Source organism: Sphaerodactylus townsendi, linkage group LG14 (assembly GCF_021028975.2).
Source record: "Sphaerodactylus townsendi isolate TG3544 linkage group LG14, MPM_Stown_v2.3, whole genome shotgun sequence".
In the NCBI taxonomy this organism is placed as follows: domain Eukaryota; kingdom Metazoa; phylum Chordata; class Lepidosauria; order Squamata; family Sphaerodactylidae; genus Sphaerodactylus; species Sphaerodactylus townsendi.
The window spans coordinates 15,254,422-15,275,509 of record NC_059438.1 but is presented as its reverse complement, the minus strand read 5'-3'; the positions used below and the strand labels follow the sequence as shown (position 1 = coordinate 15,275,509).

Genomic DNA, 21,088 nt, shown 5'->3' with positions numbered 1-21,088 from the left:
AGTGTAAACTGGGGCAGATCAACTCTCTTGCTGGTTTCTCACGAAATTCACTCCCAAAGAGCACCCCCAGAGCTAGCAGTAGAAAGGAGGCTTGAGTTTTAAACTTTTAATAAGAGTTGAAAAAGGTCCCATGAACGTAACAGTAACACAAAGGACCGGTAGACGCATCAGGACAAATGTTCACATCTAAAAACCCGCTCTAAAGCATCATGTGGCAGGTGCTTCACAGTCAATGAGGATGGGAGTGTTCGAAGGTTCCGGCACATCTGGAAAAAGAAAATCCGACACAGCAATCTGTTAGCAGCACTCTGATTGGTTGGGCTAAGGAGACAGCGGGATGTCTTAGCTCCTACCTGCCATTGCTGGCCGATGTAAGCTCATACCAGCTCTGGAAGCGTTAGCCTGGCTTGATCCGCTGCTTCTGTTTCAGTATTCCTTTATGACCTTGAAAGCTGTCAAGGTTCAAGGTGGCCTGTCTGGAATCGACCAGAGACTCTTCCATCATGGCTTTAGCTCAGTGGAATGGGCTCCCAGGGGAGGCGAGCAGGTGGCCATTGTTGGGAGTTCTCCAGGCACAGGCCTCTTGATTGTAAGGTGTGTAGAAGCAACAGGCAGGGGGAGGTGATTTGGAGTGTGTCATTTTGTTCTTTAGTTTTAACTGGTAATGTTTTGAACCGGGGTGTCCAGCTCTGGCCCTGCAGTTGTTCATGGACTACGATTCCCATCAGCCCCTGTCAACATTATGCTGCTCTGAGCCAGGCTGTCCAGCGGGGTAGCAAATTTAATAAAATAAATAAATAAAAGGGAAAGAGTGGGGTTTGGTGCTGTCTGCAACGCTGGGGATTTTTCCCAGCACAACACAAAAACCAACTTCTTTTGCCAACTGTTGTTGGGTCTTTGTGTTTAGCTTCTAGGACTGATTTCCAGAGCCTCCTATTCACTGCACAGCAGTACCAGGAGGCAGCAGGAAAAACCTCTATGCTATTTCTTGGCCACTGTGTGAAGTAGGATTCTGGACTAGATGGACCACTGGTCAGATCCAGCAGGGCTCTTCTTCTTATGCAAAATGGTCACTATGTGGAGGCTGGTCCAGTTTGTCCCATGGGGGAAGTCAATCATTCCTGGGCACTGTATTGTCGAAGGCTTTCACGGCCGGAATCATAGGGTGCTGGCTGGTTTCCGGGCTGTATGGCTAGGTGTTCTAGCAGCATTCTCTCTCCCTGGCGTTTATACCATCTGTGGCTGGCATCTTCAGAGGATCTGAGGTCCTCTGAAGATGCCGATACAAGTCTGGCATCAGGAAAAGCGAAATGCTAAGCCTAAACTGAAAACCGAACAACACCATTCAGGCTGTCTGGGACAACCACTCTCTAAAGGGAAGGTGACACGATCTGGCTACTCTCACCTCAGTCCAGGAAGTCATTGAGGTTGTCCCTGCACTCGATAGGGATTGAAAATCCCATGGCTATGCGGTTCGATACGTGCTCACGATATCCCCTGGAGCCACTTGCTGAGCAAGTTCTTTTAGGTTATTGGTCACCCTCTCGGCTGGAAAAGACGCAAGGATTGAAATGACAAAACTTCATTTAAGCTGATCCTTTTGCAAAGGGCCCGACAGCAACTTGGAAGCCCTGAAGCTGGATGACGTGAAACTGTGTTTACTTCACATCATAACACATGAGGGCCCGCCCTCTGAATATGAGACTATTAAGAACTGAAGGTAAAGAGTACTTTACTTCCCCAGTACTGTGATCACATTTATTTATTTGACTTGTTATACAGCCCACCCCCGAAGGGCAATGAACAGGAAATAAAACCAATAAAGATAACTCACAATCGAATTACTAAAACTGAATAAATTAAATACAACATCAACAAACAAACAAAAAGAACTGAACATCAGACGGAAACCCGAAGAAACCTCCTATCCCCCTGGGAGGGGACCAGCACAGCACAATGCAGCCAGTATGATGGTATGTGACAGGTAGTGGGAGAGGCAATCAGCCACTGGCCCCTCCCCAAAAAGCCTGGTGGAACAGTTCCTTGGGCCTGCGGAACTGTCCAAGGTCCTGCAGGGCCCTGATGGCTGGAGGGAGGGCATTCCACCAGGCAGGGGTCAGGGCAGTAAAAGCCCTGGCCCGGGAAAGAGGCTAGTCGCATCATTGAGGGGCCGGGGACCACCAGCAAATTTGCCTCTGCAGAATGCTGAGTAGAGACCTAAGGGGTCATTGAAGTAAGCTCTAGTGCAGTGGTGGCGAACCTTTGGCACTCCAGATGTTATGGGCTACAATTCCCATCAGCCCCTACAATTGGCCATGCTGGCAGGGGCTGATGGGAATTGTAGTCCATAACATCTGGAGTGCCAAAGGTTCGCCACCACTGCTCTAGTGAAATCTATGGAATTTTAATCAGTACAACGTGTAGCATTTGATATTGTGAAGACACACAAATTACTGAGACCTCAGCAGCACCGGAAGAGTGTGTTTGCAAGCCTTTCTGACTGCTAAAAATGTTGTTTAAGTGGGGGAGCACATGACCCTCACCCATCCTTTTACTTTCCACAAATAAAGGCAACACGGCCATGAGAATGGGATAATTTCTGCTCTCTAATCACTCATTGGGAGACCGGGGTTTTTCCATGGGCATTTCCTGGCCTCTGTGCTCAGATGACATCTTTCCCCCCCTTTTCCACTTGCATTTTGCGCCCTCTAGTGGCCATCTCGATATTTCACTGCTGCATCTCTGGTTAACTGATAAACAAACTGCTCGTCAATAAGCCGGAGATACAGTGATGAAATACTGGTTCGGCTATGAGAGGGAGCAAAACACATGCAGAAAAGGGGGAATGCGACGCAGTCCGGTACACAAGTGACAAAAATAAAGTGTGTGGAAAAACTCTGAAACAGCTGCTGTAGAATTACTTGGCAAAGGAATTTTGGCAGGGGTTGGTTGTGTGTAGATTGCAGCCTGACATAGTGGGGAAAAAAACTTGGGATTAAAATTGGCTTCAGGTGATGGAAGACTCAACTTGGTTTCTTAAATTGGTTGACAACACATGCAGAGAAGGGTAGAGAAGAAATCCTTTTGGATTGGAAAGTTGCTACTGGACTTCGTACAATGCAAAGTACGAAAATACAAGGCGAATCAGATACTAAAGAAGAGAAGGAGAAGGAAGAGGAGGAATTTGGATTTATACCCCACCTTTCTCTCCTGTAAGGAGACTCAAGTTGGCTAATAAACTCCTTTCCCTTTCTCTCCCCACAACAGACACCTTGTGAGGTAAATTATCTTGTTTGAGAGAGTTCTGAGAGAACTGTGACTAGCCCAAGGTCACCCAGCAGGAATGTAGGAGTGCGGAAACACATCTGGTTCACCAGATAAGCCTCTGCCACTCAGGAGGAGTGGGGAATCAAACCTGGTTCTCCAGATTAGAATCCACCTGTTCTTAACCACTACACCACACTGGATCTGACGTGAGGCATTTCAGAAGAAAAATGGATTGGAATCTAACAATCTTTCCTCTGTGTAAGCAACTGGCCGTCTGATCTAAGAAGTGGAGCATTTCTGAACATTGAGAGCTGTGCTCACCCAAATGCACCTCCTTGTAAGATGGTCCCAAAAGGCAAATCATGTTGGGAGGTGGCTTTGTACTCAGCCGTTCGTTCTGAGCATCTTGGAGCTCCCTGAGCAGTTTCGTGGTTTCGTCCAGTTTCCTCTGGAAGACTTCTGCTTCTGTTGAATGAAGAGGGGGAGGGATGCGTGTTAATGCTGCAGTGCACGACAAAATGCACAAGCCAGCCAAGCTGGAACATGCTAGAAAACCATTCATGGTGCCATTAACGCTGCTTACCTTCTGACTCAGACTCCTCCATCTGCAGCCCGAAATTGGTCACAGCTCTCAGGGCTGTAAGCCTTTCCTTGCTAAGAGAGGATTCGAGCCTAACGGACGGTTCTGTTGCCGAGATCTGTAGATGGCAGCAAATACCCACTTTTTAAAGTTCCGGGCAGATAAAGGAGCACACAATGCGCAATGTAAACGAAGTACATAAGAACATAAGAAAGAGCCTGCTGGATCAGACCAGAGTCCATCTAGCCCAGCAGTCTGCTATTCGCGGTGGCCCACCAGATGCTTTTGGGAGCTCACATGCAGGATGTGAAAGCAATGGCCTTCTGCTGCTGCTCCCGAGCACCTGGTCTGCTAAGGCATTTGCAATCTCAGATCAAGGAGGATCAAGATTGGTAGTCACAGATCGACTTCTCCTTCATAAATCTGTCCAAGCCCTTTTTAAAGCTATCCAGGTTAGCGGCCATCACCACCTCCTGTGGCAGCATATTCCAAACACCAATCACACGTTGTGTGAAGAAATGTTTCCTTTTACTAACTATTTTTTAGCAAAAAATTAATCATCATCAGAGTAACACAATAATTATCACCACAGTTCACTCCCTAATCTCAATTACATAAATCTAAAATGATGTAGGCATATACCAGTGGTGGCGAACCTATGGCACGGGTGCCAGAGGTGGCACTCAGAGCTCTCTCTGTGGGCACTTGCGCACAGAGTTCATCATGTGGGAGGTGGGTGGAAAATCACACACACACACATCTAGGCTGGCCTGGGCATGATCCTTTACCTGGGAGTAAGCTTGGTTGCTGGCAATGGGGCTTGCTTCTGAATAAACCCTCCTAGGATTGTGATTCATCCATTTGAAGTGTTGCACGGTTGCTTCACCAAGCTTACTCCTGAGTAACGCGTGCCTTGGAGCCAACCGTTTTTTCTAAACTAAAACCTCAGTATTCAGGTTAAATTGCTGCGTTGGCACTTTGCAATAAATAAGTGGGTTTTGGGTTGCAATTTGGGCACTCGGTCTCAAAAAGGTTCGCCATCACTGGCATATACCGTCTCAGAAATAGATGTTAGTGTGGCCAGTTGAGGTGCAGTGATGGAGAAAATTGTACACTTCCGCATTCGAATACAGCACGAAACGAATATGTCAATTATCATCCATCGTTATCCACTGCCTTTGTCAAAACCATTATTTTCTGAATTACCGAACATAGTACTTTGACACAAGAGCATTCTACAGCAAAGAAGGTCCAGCATGTTGAGTTCTGGGGCACAGGAATATACAATCTGCTAGCATCTTTTTCTGAGACAGTCTATTTATTGATAGCATATCAGTAGTCATTTTATTGATATTACTTTCTCCACTCCTATGTATTAGCATCAAAGACCTGAAAAAGGCCGTGGAAGACCCTACTCCAAATGCCTTCTAAAAATATATATCCCACTGGTGGGATGCAAAGCTGGTGTGGGGTGGTTGGTTATTTTATTCATTTACTAAAAACATTTATTAGTTGCCTTTCTATCTGACAGAACTCAAAATGACTTGCAATGCAAACAGAGCATAAAAACGCATAAAACGCCATTAATTAAAACTGCCATTTAAAACCACTGACAGGCAGAAAAACTAAACCAAATGAAGGCTGTCCTGAATAAAAGTCTTCAGCTGCTTTCTAAAGTTCAGGTGTGAGGGGGCCAGATGCAACTCCCTGGGGAGGCTGTACCGTAGTAACGGGGCAGCCACTGAAAAGGCCCTGTTTTCTGCACCCACCAAACGAGATTCTTTGGTTGATGGGATAAGAGGGCTGCTTCCTGGGATCTTAACTCCTGGGCAGGAATGTATGGGAAGTCTTAATGAGATGTATCAACAGCTAAAATTTGCACCGGAAGTTAAAGCCTAGAGCTACAGTAATGAACAGTAGCTGGAATACCGAAAACTCAGGAATATTTTGAGGCATTCCAGATAAAGAGTTTATTAGATATTAATGAAGATAATACCTCAAAATGGTTAAAGTTTGAAAACGAAGCGAATGAAGGAGTAGGCAACTATGGAATTTATACTAATGATTATAAAAACATGAAACATAGAGTGCTAGGCCCAAGAAAAGTGAATATGGATACATGGGAAAAATGGAGAAGTAAATGGATGCCTGGCATTCTGGATAGATCCCCAGTGGCAAGCGTGACCGGAATAGAAGGCTGGAAAATTATAAAGAATTTGAAAGAAAAAGGAATACATAAAGTATCTGATTTAGTTAGTGAAGGAGAAATTATACCATTACAAAACTTAATAGAACTGGGAGGGGGAGAAAATTGGCTGGCAATAAGAGGCTTATGGGAAAAACCAAGGAAATTTAGAATAAAAGATGATTGTATAATAACTCAATGGTTAAAACTCCATGAAATATCACAAGGGAAAATAATAGGAGCAGTATACAAGTATATGGTAGAGGATAAAGAATTTAGGGTAAGAACTTTAAATCAAAAATGGGAGAAAGAAAATATCTTAGATACTGAAAAAATAGAAAGAATCATGGAGAGTATGAAGAAGTTAAAGATTGAAAAATATGTGGAACTAGAAAGAAAGATTTTACTTAAATGGTACAGAACCCCAATACAACTAGCCTATATGATAAAAGGACTAAGCCCAAAATGTTGGCATTGTGGAGAAAAGGGAGCTTATTACACTCATATGTGGATAGAATGTAAAATAGTGAAAAAGTTTTGGGAAAATATATTGAAATATGTAGAACAATTAGTAAAAGTAAAAATTGACATAAATAATGAATTGTTAATCGTGGGGATAATGGACGATAAAAGAGTGAATAGAAGCTTGGAACCAATGTATAAAATAATGATTAGAGCAGCACACGCAGTGTTGGCGTTGGACTGGAAAGATAACAAAAAATTGACAGTTTCAAAATGGTTGGAATATATATGGGAACAAATACAGTTAGAGATCTTTGAGAGACTGACCAAAAAAAACTATGGGAAGAAAAGATGGAAGATATTATGAAATTATGGACAGTGTATGAAACATGGATGGAAGAAGCCGGATTTAACAAAGAACTATGGAATAAGAGAATAAGAAGAAGGAATCTCCTGCTGCTTGCATAAAATAATCAATAGAAAAGGGGGAGAGGGGGGAAAAATGGAAAAATGTATAGATGAAACGAAGATATTGAATGTAACAAATGTATAAATATTCTATACAATAAAAATCTATCTATCTATCTATCTATCTATCTATCTATCTATATATATATATATATATATATATATATATATAAAAAGTAATGAACAGTAGCTGGAGGCAAGCCCAAGCAACGACCACGCCTTTTCTACATGCATGGGTATAACAGGACTGCCTGACTGAGCAACAGCACACCCAATGAAAACCTATCCCTGCTGCTTGCTTGTGCCAGACTGTCGAAGCACAATGCCGAAAAGCATCACCTCTGTGTCTTTTGTCACGTCAGGTCTTGCGGACGGTCCTTCAGATTCATCTGCCGGCTGTAAATGGAAAAGGACATGCCTTTATTTTAAAGCTACTTAACTGGATACAGCAGAACTGTCGCTTATTGGCACGGGTTTTTCAGATTTCTTTGGTGAAACTCTTAAGCCCCTTCCGCACATGCAGAATAATGCACTTTCAATGAATTTTGCAGCTGGATTTTAGAACATAAGAACACGCCAGCTGGATCAGACCAGAGTCCATCTAGTCCAGCATTCTGCTACTCGCAGTGGCCCACCAGGTGCCTTTGGGAGCTCACATGCAGGATGTGAAAGCAACGGCCTTCTGCTTCTGCTGCTCCTGAGCACCTGGTCTGCTAAGGCATTTGGAATCTGAGATCAAGGAGGATCAAGATTGGTAGCCATAGATCGACTTCTCCTCCATAAATCTGTCCAAGCCCTTTTTAAAGCTATCCAGGTGAGTGGCCATCACCACCTCCTGTGGCAGCATATTCCAAACACCAATCACACATTGTGTGAAGAAGTGTTTCCTTTTATTAGTCCTAATTCTTTCCCCCAGCATTTTCAGTGTATGCCCCCTGGTTCTAGTATTGTGAGAAAGAGAGAAAAACTCTTTCTGTGTGGAATAGCAAAAATAGCAATTTTACTGTGTGGAATAGCAAAATCCACTTTCAAACAATTGTGGAAGTGGATTGAAAGTGCATTATTCTGTGACGTGGCTTCCATTTCACCATCGGCAGAGCAACACACAAGCAGCCTCACCGTCTCTAGTTCTCTGAGCGAGCGAGAATGCCCTCCTTTGGTCAAGACATCCAGCAAGCTGTCGGCCATGACATACGGGTAGTCTTCAGACCTGGCCAAAAACTCGTTAATACTAAAAAGGAGCAAAGAATCAAAACTCTATTTCAGTTTCTCTATTCACATATTTACAGTAAACTTCTCTATGCTATATTACACATAATAATAATAATAATAATAATAATAATAATAATAATAATAATAATAATAATAATGTCAGTCTACTTCCTGTGATAGATGCAACCAATTCAGTCTGTGAACTACGCGAGCTGCGTTTGATGGTGGGAATAGGCAGGAAGGAAAGAAGGAGGGAGTAAACGTTAAAATAAATAAGTAGTAGGATGTTGTGGGTTTTCTGGGTCGTATGGCCGTGTTCCAGAAGCAATTTATCCTGACGTTTCGCCTGCATCGATGGCTGGCATCTTCAGGCGAAACGTCAGGAGAAAATACTCCCGAAACACAGCCATACAACCCGGAAAACCCACAACATCCTAGTGTTTCCGGCTGTGAAAGCCTTCAACAATACAAAATAAGTAGTATTTCTGAAAGAGACTTGGTGGAATGTTAAGATTTGGTGGAATGTTAAGAATGAGATTCTCCAGGTCTCAGCTAGTGAAGAAAGCAAACAAAACACCACTGAGGACAAACATCTTGATTCTCTTTTGCTACCAGGAAACCAACCACTCCCACCGGATGTGAAAGCTTCTAAAGTGAGATTTTGGGTTCAAAGGTGACCCCCCCCCCCCAGAGCAATAACAAAGGTAAGTCTGTTTGCTGAATACTCACTTAAAACCCCCTTGATTAGAATCTTCCCCGTAAGTCGAGTAAATTAAATCTGAATCGTCCTTGCTGATGTTTGCAAACGTAGAGTCGTAAGCTGGAGCGTAAGAGCTAAAAGGCCCATAATTTAAGTACATCACTACGAGAAAAACAGCAGGAGTTATTAAAGCAGAGTGTTAAATTGGCAGGAGGGACAGATGATAAAATGTGGGAGAGAGGGAAAACCCACACAAAAGTTAAAATTAATTTATAAAATGTGGGATGCTGAAGAAGAATCCATACAAAGTGACAATTATTTTTAACTGTTGTAAAGGTTGTTTTGAGAGCTTTATGGTCATAAAGCAGGATAGAAGTATAAAAATATTACGACTTTTAAAAACTCCCCAAAGCTTATTTCCTGTACTAACACTCACCTGGAGTAACTTTGTTCCTTTTGTCTTCTTTGAAGCCCTGCAATGTATTTACACCAGACTGCAGCCTTCCAGCCGTCACACCCAACTTTGCGGAATTCAGACCGATTTCTGCCACCCAACGGAATAACAATAGGGACAAGGGGGAAAAAAGACAGAAATAATGATTTCAGATGTGTGTGCAAAATCTCCGAAGTATTTGTGAGTCTCCTTTTCATAATGCCAGGAGCATAACAACATTTTGACCACTGAGTTAACTACCAGCCAGCGCTTGTGGTTATACATTTAAATAGTATGCCCCCTTCTTGTTCATATCTCATTCCCCCTACTCTTCCTTTGATGACTTGGACAATGGGGGCTTCACACACTGAATGCGTGCTTATATTTATTGTCATCTGTGAAGGTATTTTACACGTGATATTTTAGTTTTACTTTAAATGGTCTATTCTATGCAGTGTTTTAATTGTTGTTAGAAGCCCCCCAACCTGGCTAAATAAATAAAAGTTTGGAAGTTAAGCGAGGCAAAACCATCAAGGAAGACTGAAGCTGCTTTGCAAAAGAAGGGGATGGCAAACCACCTGCGCTCATCTCCAGCCTTAAAAACACCACACGGCCTCCACGAGTTAGTGCCAACTTGAGGGCGTGCTTTTCCTTTACCTATCCTTCCTTTAAGAAATGGGAACAGAACGATCCGAGATTTGAGATCAGATATTCAAAGGAAGCCCCTTATGAAGGACGAGCCTTTTTGAGCTCCACAAGATTAAAGTGGCTTTCTGGGAATTACAAGCAAGGCTTGCTCGGGAGAAGCACGGAATACCCTCAAAAGCCTTCCCCCTACCTCGCTGCAAGCTGTATAAATCCATCAGTAATACACACCAACGAGAAGAAGGCCTCTTAAATTACTTATTGCATGCATTACCCCCTGCGTTATTTTCTGCTGGATTAAGGAGTCCCAGGGTGGTTGTGCCGTCTGGTTTTCTTCTTTCAAAATCGCACTGAAATAAAGATCAAGCTATTAAAATGAGTCTCCCGCACACAGCCTACAAAAAAAGCCAATGTTAGAAGATGACCATTCATAATTAAACAGGCTGTTTTGCTTATAGCTTCAATTAATGGAAGTTACGACACTTGATTCAGATTTTTTTTAAAACAGCGATCGCTGTTTACATCAAATCTATAGGACTTAAAAGAACTTCGGGCAGATCATACCCAAAGTTACCTAGAAATCTGTCTATGGCTATTTACCTGAGCGTTGGCAGGCCGTTTTGTTAACTTTCCTCCCGATTCTCGGATGATGCGTTCAATTAGTTCCTGCTCCCTCTCTAAATTACTGTTCCTTATTTTTTCTTCAAGTAGCTCTTTGTCTTTCCTATAAAAAGCAAAGAATTAAAATACTGCACACGTCACTGGGTTTCTTCAAAATACAGAAGGACACTAAAAGAAATTTAAACCACTTTTATGGGCTCATTCATGTGACTGTACACCAGCGGGCCTTGGGCTTGTGAACGCAGCATCACTTAACTAGCTCGTTCCACTTTAACGCAAACTGCAGTTTGCTGTTATGCCCAAACAGGAAAACCACGGTTTGTTCTTATGTTCTAAATCAGGTTCACCAACCACTGTTTGAAGCTGCTTTGCAAACTTGATTTGAACGGCTCAGCATAAACCGAGCTTTGCTAGTTGAAATGAAGAAGAAGAAGAGTTTGGATTTATATCCCCCTTTCTCTCCTGCAGGAGACTCAAAGGGGCTTACAATCTCCTTGCCTTTCCCCCCTCACAACAAACACCCTGTGAGGTAGGTGGGGCTGAGAGAGCTCAGAAGAACTGTGACTAGCCCAAGGTCACCCAGCTGGCTTGTGTGGGAGTGTACAGGCTAATCTGAATTCCCCAGATAAGCCTCCACAGCTCAGGTGGCAAAGCTGGGAATCAAACCCGGTTCCTCCAGATTAGATACACGAGCTCTTAACCTCCTACACCACTGCTGCTCCTTTAGACTTTCAAGCAGGCTGAAATCTCCCAGAAATCTGTCACCTCCTGTATACGTTATCATTGCTGATACTTTATTTATTTATGCATGCTATTTGTAGTCTGCCTTTCTCCCTAGACTGAAGACAGATTACATAGTACAAATCCATACAGCTGTAATTTTATGTCGCATCACAAGACACCTATAATATTCCCTTCTAGAAGTTCTAGCAAAGAAAGATTGCACTAAGAATTCTGGGAGGAGGGGATGAGTAACACGTCAATTCCAAAAAATGTATAAGGGTATCACCTCTTGCTCCTGATTTTGCTGAAATGAAAGAAATACTCAGCCCCTGTGATATACTTTTTATGTTCTTTGCTGGGAGTTTTACAGTCTCTGATGTCTGTTTCCGTGGAACCCGGGTCTTTCTCAAGACCAATGTTGTCCTCTTCGCCTGACTGCAGATCTGTTTTATCTTTCTGCTTCCGGCTTTTCTGAAGGTCTGCCATGAAATCTATACTCTGTTTCAAACTCTGAATTCGTTCCTAAAAAACAAAAGGGGTGGGGGTATCCATCCAATGTCTCCATTCAAACTAGCCTAACCACATTGAAAATTGGGGAATTCGAGATCTTAAGAACAACACTGCTGGCGCAGACCAGTGCACCATATATTTTAGCATCCTTTCTCTCACAGTGGCTAAACAGGACAGAGGTCAGTCCCCCCACCCCGATTTATTATCCCCCAGCAATTAGTGGTTAGAGGCACATTAACACTGAACCTGGCAGAAAAGCTGATAGGACTTAAACCACGGCACTGTAGAATATTTGACTGAAACACCAAGGCTCATCCCGCACATGCAGAATAATGCACTTTCAAACTGCTTTCAGTGCTCTTTGAAGCTGTGCGGAACAGCAAAATCCACTTGCAAACAGTTGTGAAAGTGGTTTGAAAATGCATTATTTTGCGTGTGCGGAAGGGGCCCAAATTAAAAATAATTTATTTACAGGATTCGATTCTATTTCGAATACCTTTAATGGCATATCAATAGTTTAACATTAACATTGCAAGATAATAACAGCCTTTACAACTTCTGACGAGTTAAAATAACATCATTAAAAAATTTAGCCACCGCTTCCAACAGCTCATAGTTGTGGCTGTTTAAAAGATTTTTAACCTTCTGTTTATGTGTAATGCCTTCACTTCCATGCAGGAAGGGGATTATGAGCTTCTTCCTATCTGTCTCATAACAAGGACAATTCAACAGCATATGAGATACTGTTTCCACAGAACCCATGCCACATGGGCATTTCCTTTCTTTATGTGGAATTCCAAGGTGGCGTCCAAGGCTAAAGGAAGAAGGCAGGGCACTACACCTAGCTAAGGTGATTGCTCTACGCCACCGGGCCTCAACCAGGAGATAAAGGTACCGGGCTACAATTAATCTATCCACAGGTATTCCCAGAGAGATCGGGGAACAGGTTTTATTAGCTTCCTCTAGCATCTGTTGAAACTCTCTATCAAAAAGTCTCTTCTTGATAGCCCCATAGACCTCCTATTTACAGGATTTATACTCTTATCTTTCTGTGCAGTCAGGCCTACTAAAATAGCAGACCATTAAACGCAAAACATCTGGGTGACATTGGCCTAATCGCACATTCTCATCTTAACCTATCTTGCAGGGTTGTTGTGAGGTCAAAATGGAGGAAATGAGAATGATGAAATTGACTTTGGGTCTCCAGTGGGAAGAAATGACACTATAAATGAAGTAAGCAATGAAATCATCACACTGCTTTAAAAAGCAAGTGCAGATGCAGAATAATGCATGCAATTCAATCCACTGTCAATGCACTTTGCAGCTGGATTTTACTGGGAGGAACAGCAAAATCCACTTGCAAATAATTGTGAAAGTGGATTGAAAGTGCATTATTCTGCCTGTGCGGAAGGGGCCTAAAAGACACATATACAACTCAAACACCCAGAAATCAGTTACTCTTCCATGCAAAAACAACACCCTTTCCCGCCCTCACCAGCTCTCGTTACCTGGCTGAGTATTTTCATTCCCGAATGCAATAGTTTTTTCGCTGCCTTGTAATAAATGGTCTCCGGTTTGTTATAGATCATGGCATTGGCACACATAAGTTTGAAGTTGTCCTTTATCAACAGGAAAAAAAAGCATGTGAGCAAAAGTTCCTAGGAATGTTTTCTAGACTTTTTTTTACTGTCAACAGTGCTTTCCAGCAAAGGGAATAAGGAAAGCAGTAGCTTATTCTCACGAGACAAGTGAAATAATTCATTTCTTCTTCTTCTTCTTCTTCTTCTTCTTCTTCTTCTTCTTCTTCTTCTTCTTCTTCTTCTTCTTCTTCTTCTTCTTCTTCTTCTTCTTCTTCTTCTTCACATAACAACACAGCACAAGTGTCTGGAATTCATCTCTGAATATCGAGTCCTTCCCAAGGACCTAGGATATTAGAGGTATTTGCGTAGAATATGTGCAGTTCCTAGAAGTGTCAACAAGGACCGCATCTAGTGCTGGAGTACCTGGGCACTTGGCGGAAAATGGGCAACAGGACTCAGGATCTTCAGCTGAGCAACCAGGGCTGAAGACTGCAGGACTACTGGAAGTACCGAACAAACGTCAAAAATATCCGTGTGCAGAGAATAGAGAAATAATAATAATAATAATAATAATAATAATAATAATAATAATAATAATAATAATAATAATAATAATAATAATAATAATATTCAATTGCTACAGGGAGGGTGTGAAACAGCCAGGCACTCCTCCCTTGTGTCTGGATACAGCATTCAAAATTAAATTTGTGTTTAATTTAAATCGTAATTTACATTCATGGAAATTTCCTTGGGTGGAATTTGATCATTTTTTAAACTAAAAATATACGTTAGAAAACATTAGTGCCTTTTCTCCTTAATATGAACAAAGTGTGGAAGCTTGAACTGTTTACAACAATGTGGTTGATTAGTATTTTGGGACAGACAGCGTTGTTTGTTCTGGCTAAGCCAGAATCCAAATAATGACATGACTGAGAATATAGACACAGAAGAAGAAGAAAGAAGAAGAAAGAAGAAGTAGAGGAGGAGGAGGAATTGTATTCATATTCCCCCGTTCTCTCCTGTAGGAGACTCAAAGGGGCTTACAATCTCCTTGCCCTTCCCCCCTACACAACCAACACCCTGGGAGGTGGGTGGGGCTGAGAGAGCTCCAGATTAGAATAGACCTGCTCTTAACCACTACGCCGCTGCTGCTCTCTCTTCCTTCTCTCCCTATATCAACCCAAATGGTAATTACTGATCCTGCATAAGTTCCTGTTCTCAGTCATGAGTCCCAACTTTCCATGGGCCTGTTCTGTTTTGGTATGTCCTCAGACCTTACAAAAGAATTAATTTCTTTAGCTCCTCATTTTTTTGGGGGGGGGGGGGTTGGGGGGTTTGGATTAATACACCTAAATTTAAATTCAACCATTCTTACTCTAGAAGTTAAAGCCTGTAATGAGAAGACCACACTTCAGCCGAGAACGTTTGTTTCTGTGATTACATTTAATCAGCAATTAACTCATTTACTACAGCGCTAAAGAATCACTGAATTGCTTTTTATAAACATACATTTTGCTGACTATGAAACCCAATTCTATTACCATCTCTTATGAAGCTATGACCTAGTTATCCGTTTCAAGTACTACCAAAATATTTTTGGGTGCTTTTTTTTAAGCTCATTTTTGTACCTGTGAGTTTAATATTAAAGAAGATAGACACAACACGATTGCTTCCTGCAAGGAAACTGAATGAGAAACACTCTCAAAGCCAGAATGTGCCAATTTTTTATTCTATGTGCTTATAAACTATGAAAAGTTCAGCCTTTAAATGAATAAAATATTGGGGGAAAACGCTGTATAATGCAACTGCTGGCAACAGCAAGTGTCAATGTTTAAAATCCCCCCTCTGCGGCTGAAATATAAATTAAAAGCACCTTTAGTTCTTCTATGGACTGGTATCCACTGTTCTTGATCTTCTCTTTCATGGTACTAAAATCCATTGGGCGTTTAATGATCATAGAATAGCCAGGAGCAATAAAGTCAGTCACAGGAAATGAAAAGAAAGCATTTGGGTCCTTTCTGTTAAGAAATGAAAAGAAGAGCCCTTTTACATTTCATTTTCGTATATGTAACAAAGAACAGACGGGCCTCGCTATTAAATAGGCAGAGAAGACTCCCAACTTGAAAGAAGCTACGGAACTGAACTGAGACAGGAGAGAGTTTGCCCCCAAACAATCTTGCATCTCTTCAAAGCGGCAGAGGTCAACGCCTCGCAAGTATTCCTTCAAACAAATAATTTTTAAAAAAACGGTAGTAAGTTATTGTTCAAACGTGTTTGATATTTCTAAGCCAAACTACAGGGATCACGCTTTTCTGCTGCCTCCCCCCACCCTTAAAAAAATGCAATGATATATTATAATATCAATAGCACCAGATTTAATGCACCAGGTCTCAGTATGCTGGCCAAACAGTTGTCTTTCTCCTTCAGATAAAGTCTCTTGCACGAGAACAGCCACCTTCCAAGGGAGCAATAATGTCCATGAGGGGGACGGGAGCTGTGACTCAGTGGCAGAGCATTTGCTTGGCAGAGAGCCAGGGTCGTGTAGTGGTTAAGAGCAGGTGCACTGTAATCTGGAGAACCGGGATTGATTCTCCACTCTGCCACTTGAGCTGTGGAGGCTTATCTGGGGAACCAGGTTAGCTTATGCCCTCCAACACATGCCAGCTGGGTGACCTTGGGCTAGCCACAGCTCTTCAGAGCTCTCTCAGCTACACACACCTCACAAGGTGTTTGTTGTGGGGAAGGGAAAGGAGACTGTAAGCCCAGCTAAGCCTCCACAGCTCAAGTGGCAGAGAGGGGAATCAAACCAGGTTCTCTGGATTAGAGTGCACCTGCTCTTGACCACTACGCCACTGCTGCTCTCAAATACTATCAAAATGCCAACAGTTAAGCACATATAAACAATTTAGGTACCAATGAAAACCACTATAAAAATGGGGAAAATGGCTCTGAAGCAAGATAAGTTTAGACCAAAAGCTGGCTACTTTCACTGAGGTCTCACATAATCAGAAGGCAAATCCAGGCAAAGAATCCATGAATCACAACCTAGTTACTGACAGAATTGCATTTGCTAGAACCGCTTCAAAGAATCTTTGGGTTTTAAAAGAAAAAAAAAACCAAAGGCTGTATCAGAAACATACTGGAAACCGCCTATCTAAATGGCATGGCTGCTTTATGTACTAGCCACGTGCGCAAATGGTAACAATCCAACACAACACACGCTGCAAGGCTAAAAAAAAAAGTGTAGCTGGAACACCGCACGGCCCTTGGCAGCGCTGAACCAACTAACAATCTCCACTGTTGTAAATGATCTGCATTTTACAAGAACTCACCTTTGCAGCTGTCTCACAAGTTGGTTCAAAGCTTCTTGAAGTGGGGTCTGTTCTACTTCTAGGCCAAAATGACAAAAGAAGATAAATGAATACCACACGTGCAAAATCTTATGATTCTTACATTTTCACTCTAATGTTACATTTTTAGATGAAATGCTGACATACCATTTTAAAAATAATTAGAGTGCAATGGGGGGGAGGGGGGAGGGGGAGAGGGGGGAAGGGGGGGGCTGAAGTTGCATTGAAAGTGTCTCAGATTCTAGTCTTACACTCTGACCATACATTGCACTGGCTAATGATAGAAGATAAAGGAATGACTATTAAAGATACACTTTCTGGTTTGTTCTGGCACTTGTTTCAAAATACTGGATGAAAAACGCTTGTGATTTTTTTTTTTTACTGTAACCGTATCTATTTATTACTATTATTATTATTTTGTTACTTGTTACATTTTTACCCCACCAAATCTCCAAGAGGACTCTCAGGGCGGCTTACAATAAAACATATAAAACAATATCATACGATAAATATATAAAGATATATACATTAAAAAACTTTAAAAACAAGTCACAATAAATAGCATAAAACCTACTTGGGGACATAGAAATATAAAAACGGATGTGCACATCGCATCCACACGGGGACATGAACGACACTAAGGAAAGGGATGCCCGGCAGAACAGCTTTGTTTTACAGGCCCTGTGGAACTGAGACAGACTTCGCAGGGCCTGGATGTTACCAGGGAGAGCATTCCATCAGGTGCGGAAGTCACTATTTTAAGAGACTTCCACCCGAATGTAAATTTAATAAACTCCACTTTTACCTTCTTGTTTCGCCAAACTGCTTGCCAGTGGTTTTTCTGGGGGCAATTCCAGTCTTATAGTAGTTTGGCCTTTCGAGTCTCTTTCTCCTCCATTTTCACCGCGGTCTTTATCTCGCTTCTTCTTATCCTCCTGGAAACAAAAACAATGAATAAAATTATTTAGGGAGGCATCATGATGAGCAATCACAATGCACTGGTATTTTTTTTCTCCCTTGAAGTAGATATGAACATGGTAAAGATCTACACAGATCTGTTCTTTATGCACTGTCTCCACCTACTGGAAGACAGCTCTACTTCAAGGCATTGAAGGGATGCATAATATTTTAAAAATACACGGTCTATGATACAGCTAGGAAACTGACAAGAGTTGTAATCTCCCAACTACAGTTTGGGGAAATGAACAATGTATTACTCTGACAAACAAACAAATTAACATTCTGGTATAGCAAGCAAAACTTTAAAACCACAACTTCATGTCTATTTCAGTTATCACTTTTATTTCTCAGCACACTACATTTGTAGTTTTATATTTGTGGATAACAACTATTTATTGACTTTGTCAGTCACCTGTTGGACTGTGATAACAAAGCAGGGGATTTTACATATAATTTAAAAATCAACAATAAATTATCACTGGATTGCTATCAGAGAAGAGTACACTAACTTGTTCATGTTAATTATGAACTGGTTCTTTTTTTGCTTTACTTGTCCTGCATTGTGATTTAAAATTATTTATTTCATGTTAATTACAACTGAATCATTAGTTGCGTTAACAAGCGTTCGGGCTCTATAGTCTTCTATGAGTGCAATGTTCTGTATTATTGTGTAGCTTAAAGTTGGAAGCAGTTGGAACCATTCTTCAGCAACGCAAAAGAAAGCATTTTAGTAGAAATTACTGCCCTTGAAACCTCAACTTTATAACCAAAGCACAATGCATGCAAAAAAAATGTTTCTTTCTGCGAGTCTAATTAAACTGAGTAATTACACTGCAAATTCATCCGCACACATAAATGAACTAATGAAGGAAAAGGGTTATAGACTGGAGGACTGTCCCAAAGACCACACAGCAGCAGCAAATACTTTTAAATTGAAAGCCCCCCCCCCTAAAAACACGAATGCTTGCTTTAGAAATTACCTTGACTTTTCTTTTCCTTTTTTCTTTTTCTTCTCCAGGAACTTGCTTTTCTGCTTTCTTCCTCTTCTTTCTTTTTTTGTCTTTGTGTTTTTCGTGGTCGTTTTTGTCCTCATACAGTATGGGATCGGGTACTGAGCTCGTAGTAGAAAGTTCTGCAATTTCGTTTCCTCCCACTTTTAGAACCAGCTTCAAGGGCTTCTCTACATAGTCTTGAAGGAGGACAAGAAACAGGAAATCTGGTTAACATTAAGAAATAAATTTGCAACACTCACCTGAATTGGATCAGACTGAAAACTCTACAGGTAGTTCAAGTTACACATATTAAACTACATAACAGTTTAAACAGGATAGAACGTGTATAACCACTTTTCTTTGCAGTTCAAGGCAGTTAACAGTAATAGCAGCAGAGCATCCTGGGTTCAAATTCATACTCAGTTTCATCACCCTAAGCAGACCTACTCAGAAATCTACTCAAGCCAGGGGGTTTACTCCCAGGAAACTGCTCTTAGGATTTCACAGTTTCCTTGAGCTAATCTGCCTAGCCTACCTCACAGGCACGTTGAGCGGACCTATTAGGATTTCACAGTTTCCTTGAGCCAATCTGCCTAACCTACCTCACAGGCACGTTGAGCGGATCTATTAGGATTTCACAGTTTCCTTGAGCCAATCTGCCTAGCCTACCTCACAGGCACGTTGTGCGGATTAGGATTTCACAGTTTCCTTGAGCCAATCTGCCTAGCCTACCTCACAGGCACGTTGTGCGGATCAAGTAGAAAAAGAGGATCAAGTAGAAAAACAGCCTCTTTATGAAGGAAAGGCAGGACAGGGTTTTGTTTGGGGTGAGGTTTCTCCCTTTCCCTTTAAAAGCACCCTCAAACTTCTCCCCCTCCCCAATTGGTCGCTTCTCTTTTGGGGGGAGGGGTCTGCAGAGGAGACATTTCAACCAGGGTCCCAGAGGCTCACAGCTGGCTCCCTCAACCACTACATCAAGTGACGGCGAGTGGGCGGGGCTTCGTGTTTGGCCAGGAGCCGCTCTAGGCCCGCCCCTCCCGAACGACAGCCCCGCAGAGACGGACGAGGCGGCCTTGCCTTCATACGGGTATTTGTCCGTCCGGTGCTTCTTGTGCTTCTTGCCCATGATGGCGGCCGCTTCTCTCGCCTCCCTCCCCCGGTGCCGTTTGGTTCGCCGGCGGAAAGGCGAGCCCGAGCGGAAGGCGAGGGGGGAGAGAGGCCGACCAGTAAGGAGAGGGTTCCGAGGAAGAGCGGCCCGCGGCGGGGAACGCGAGTGTGATGGCGGCTCCTGGTGGCGCCAGGGTGACACTGCAGCAGCGGCCGGGGATTTTCTTGCACAGGGGACGGGTCAATCAACTATACTCATTTGTGTGGGTGTGCGTACGTGCAGATACATACATATGAATTTACGTGTGTGTGTGTGTGTGTGTGTGTGTGTGTGTGTGTATATGTATATCTCAACTACAGATGTATAGATATGGGATATATGTTATAGAGATATAGATCTATAGATATGGGAACTATAGATATGGGATATATATTATAGATCTATAGATATGGGATGCATACTATATAGATCAGCCATTCTCAACCAGGGTTCCGTGGTACCCTGGGGTGCCGTGAGCATGTCCCAGGGGTACCGCAGCAACACTACCGCCCCCCCCCCCCTCATTTTTGTGGGGTCTCCCACCGGCGCCAGCAAGGACATGGAGCTGGCCCATGGGGCAGGGCCTGCCACAAGGTCAGCAGCCACCACCACCCCCAGTGCTTCCCTTCACCCTGGGAGGGGAAGGTGGGGTGTGTGGCAAGCGGGGGCAATGGGAGGGGACGGTGGAGGGTGGCGGCAGGGGTACCGCGAGATATGAAGAGTGAGGTCAAGGGTACCCTGACCTCGAAAAGGTTGGGAAACACTGATATAGATATAGATCTATAGATATGGGAACTATAGATATGAGCTATATATTATAGATCTATAGACATGGGATAGATATTATATAGATATAGATCCACAGACATGGGAACTATAGATATGGGATATATATTATAGATATATAGATATGGGATGCATATTATATATAGATCTGTAGATATGGGAACTATAGATATGAGCTATATATTATATCTATATAGACGTGGGATATATATTATATAGATATAGATCTATAGACATGGGAACTATAGATATGGGATATATATTATATAGATATGGGAACTATAGATATGGGATAGACATTACAGATATATAGACATGGGATATATAGATAGAGATAGACAGACAGACAGATAGACTGCTTTTTATTGGCATGCTTTCATTGTCTGATGTGTCTGTTTTTTTTACTTCGATTGTTTTTATTTTTGAGGATTACTTGTTTTTATTGCTTTCCTCTTGATTTTGCTTTC

General features: G+C 42.3%; 1 protein-coding gene across 2 annotated transcripts; it reads right to left on the bottom strand.

The window, feature by feature from the left end:
- Positions 1-91: 91 nt before the first annotated feature.
- Positions 92-19,919, bottom strand: BRD7 (bromodomain containing 7). 2 transcript variants are annotated; one of them, XM_048515778.1, is made up of 17 exons: positions 19,766-19,919; positions 18,677-18,885; positions 17,542-17,671; positions 16,719-16,776; positions 15,260-15,404; positions 13,315-13,425; positions 11,583-11,818; positions 10,553-10,676; positions 10,227-10,302; positions 9,311-9,418; positions 8,904-9,036; positions 8,082-8,193; positions 7,302-7,358; positions 3,851-3,965; positions 3,589-3,732; positions 1,406-1,548; positions 92-267 (listed from the first exon to the last, which is right to left on the bottom strand). In XM_048515778.1, exons 1-16 carry the CDS (start codon positions 19,812-19,814, stop codon positions 1,466-1,468), a joined length of 1,890 nt encoding a protein of 629 aa, XP_048371735.1. In that variant the 5' UTR covers positions 19,815-19,919; the 3' UTR covers positions 92-267; positions 1,406-1,465. The 2 variants fall into 2 exon arrangements, with proteins under 2 accessions (XP_048371735.1, XP_048371736.1); XM_048515779.1 differs by having other exon boundaries at positions 11,637-11,818.
- Between the last annotated feature and the right edge of the window lie 1,169 nt (positions 19,920-21,088).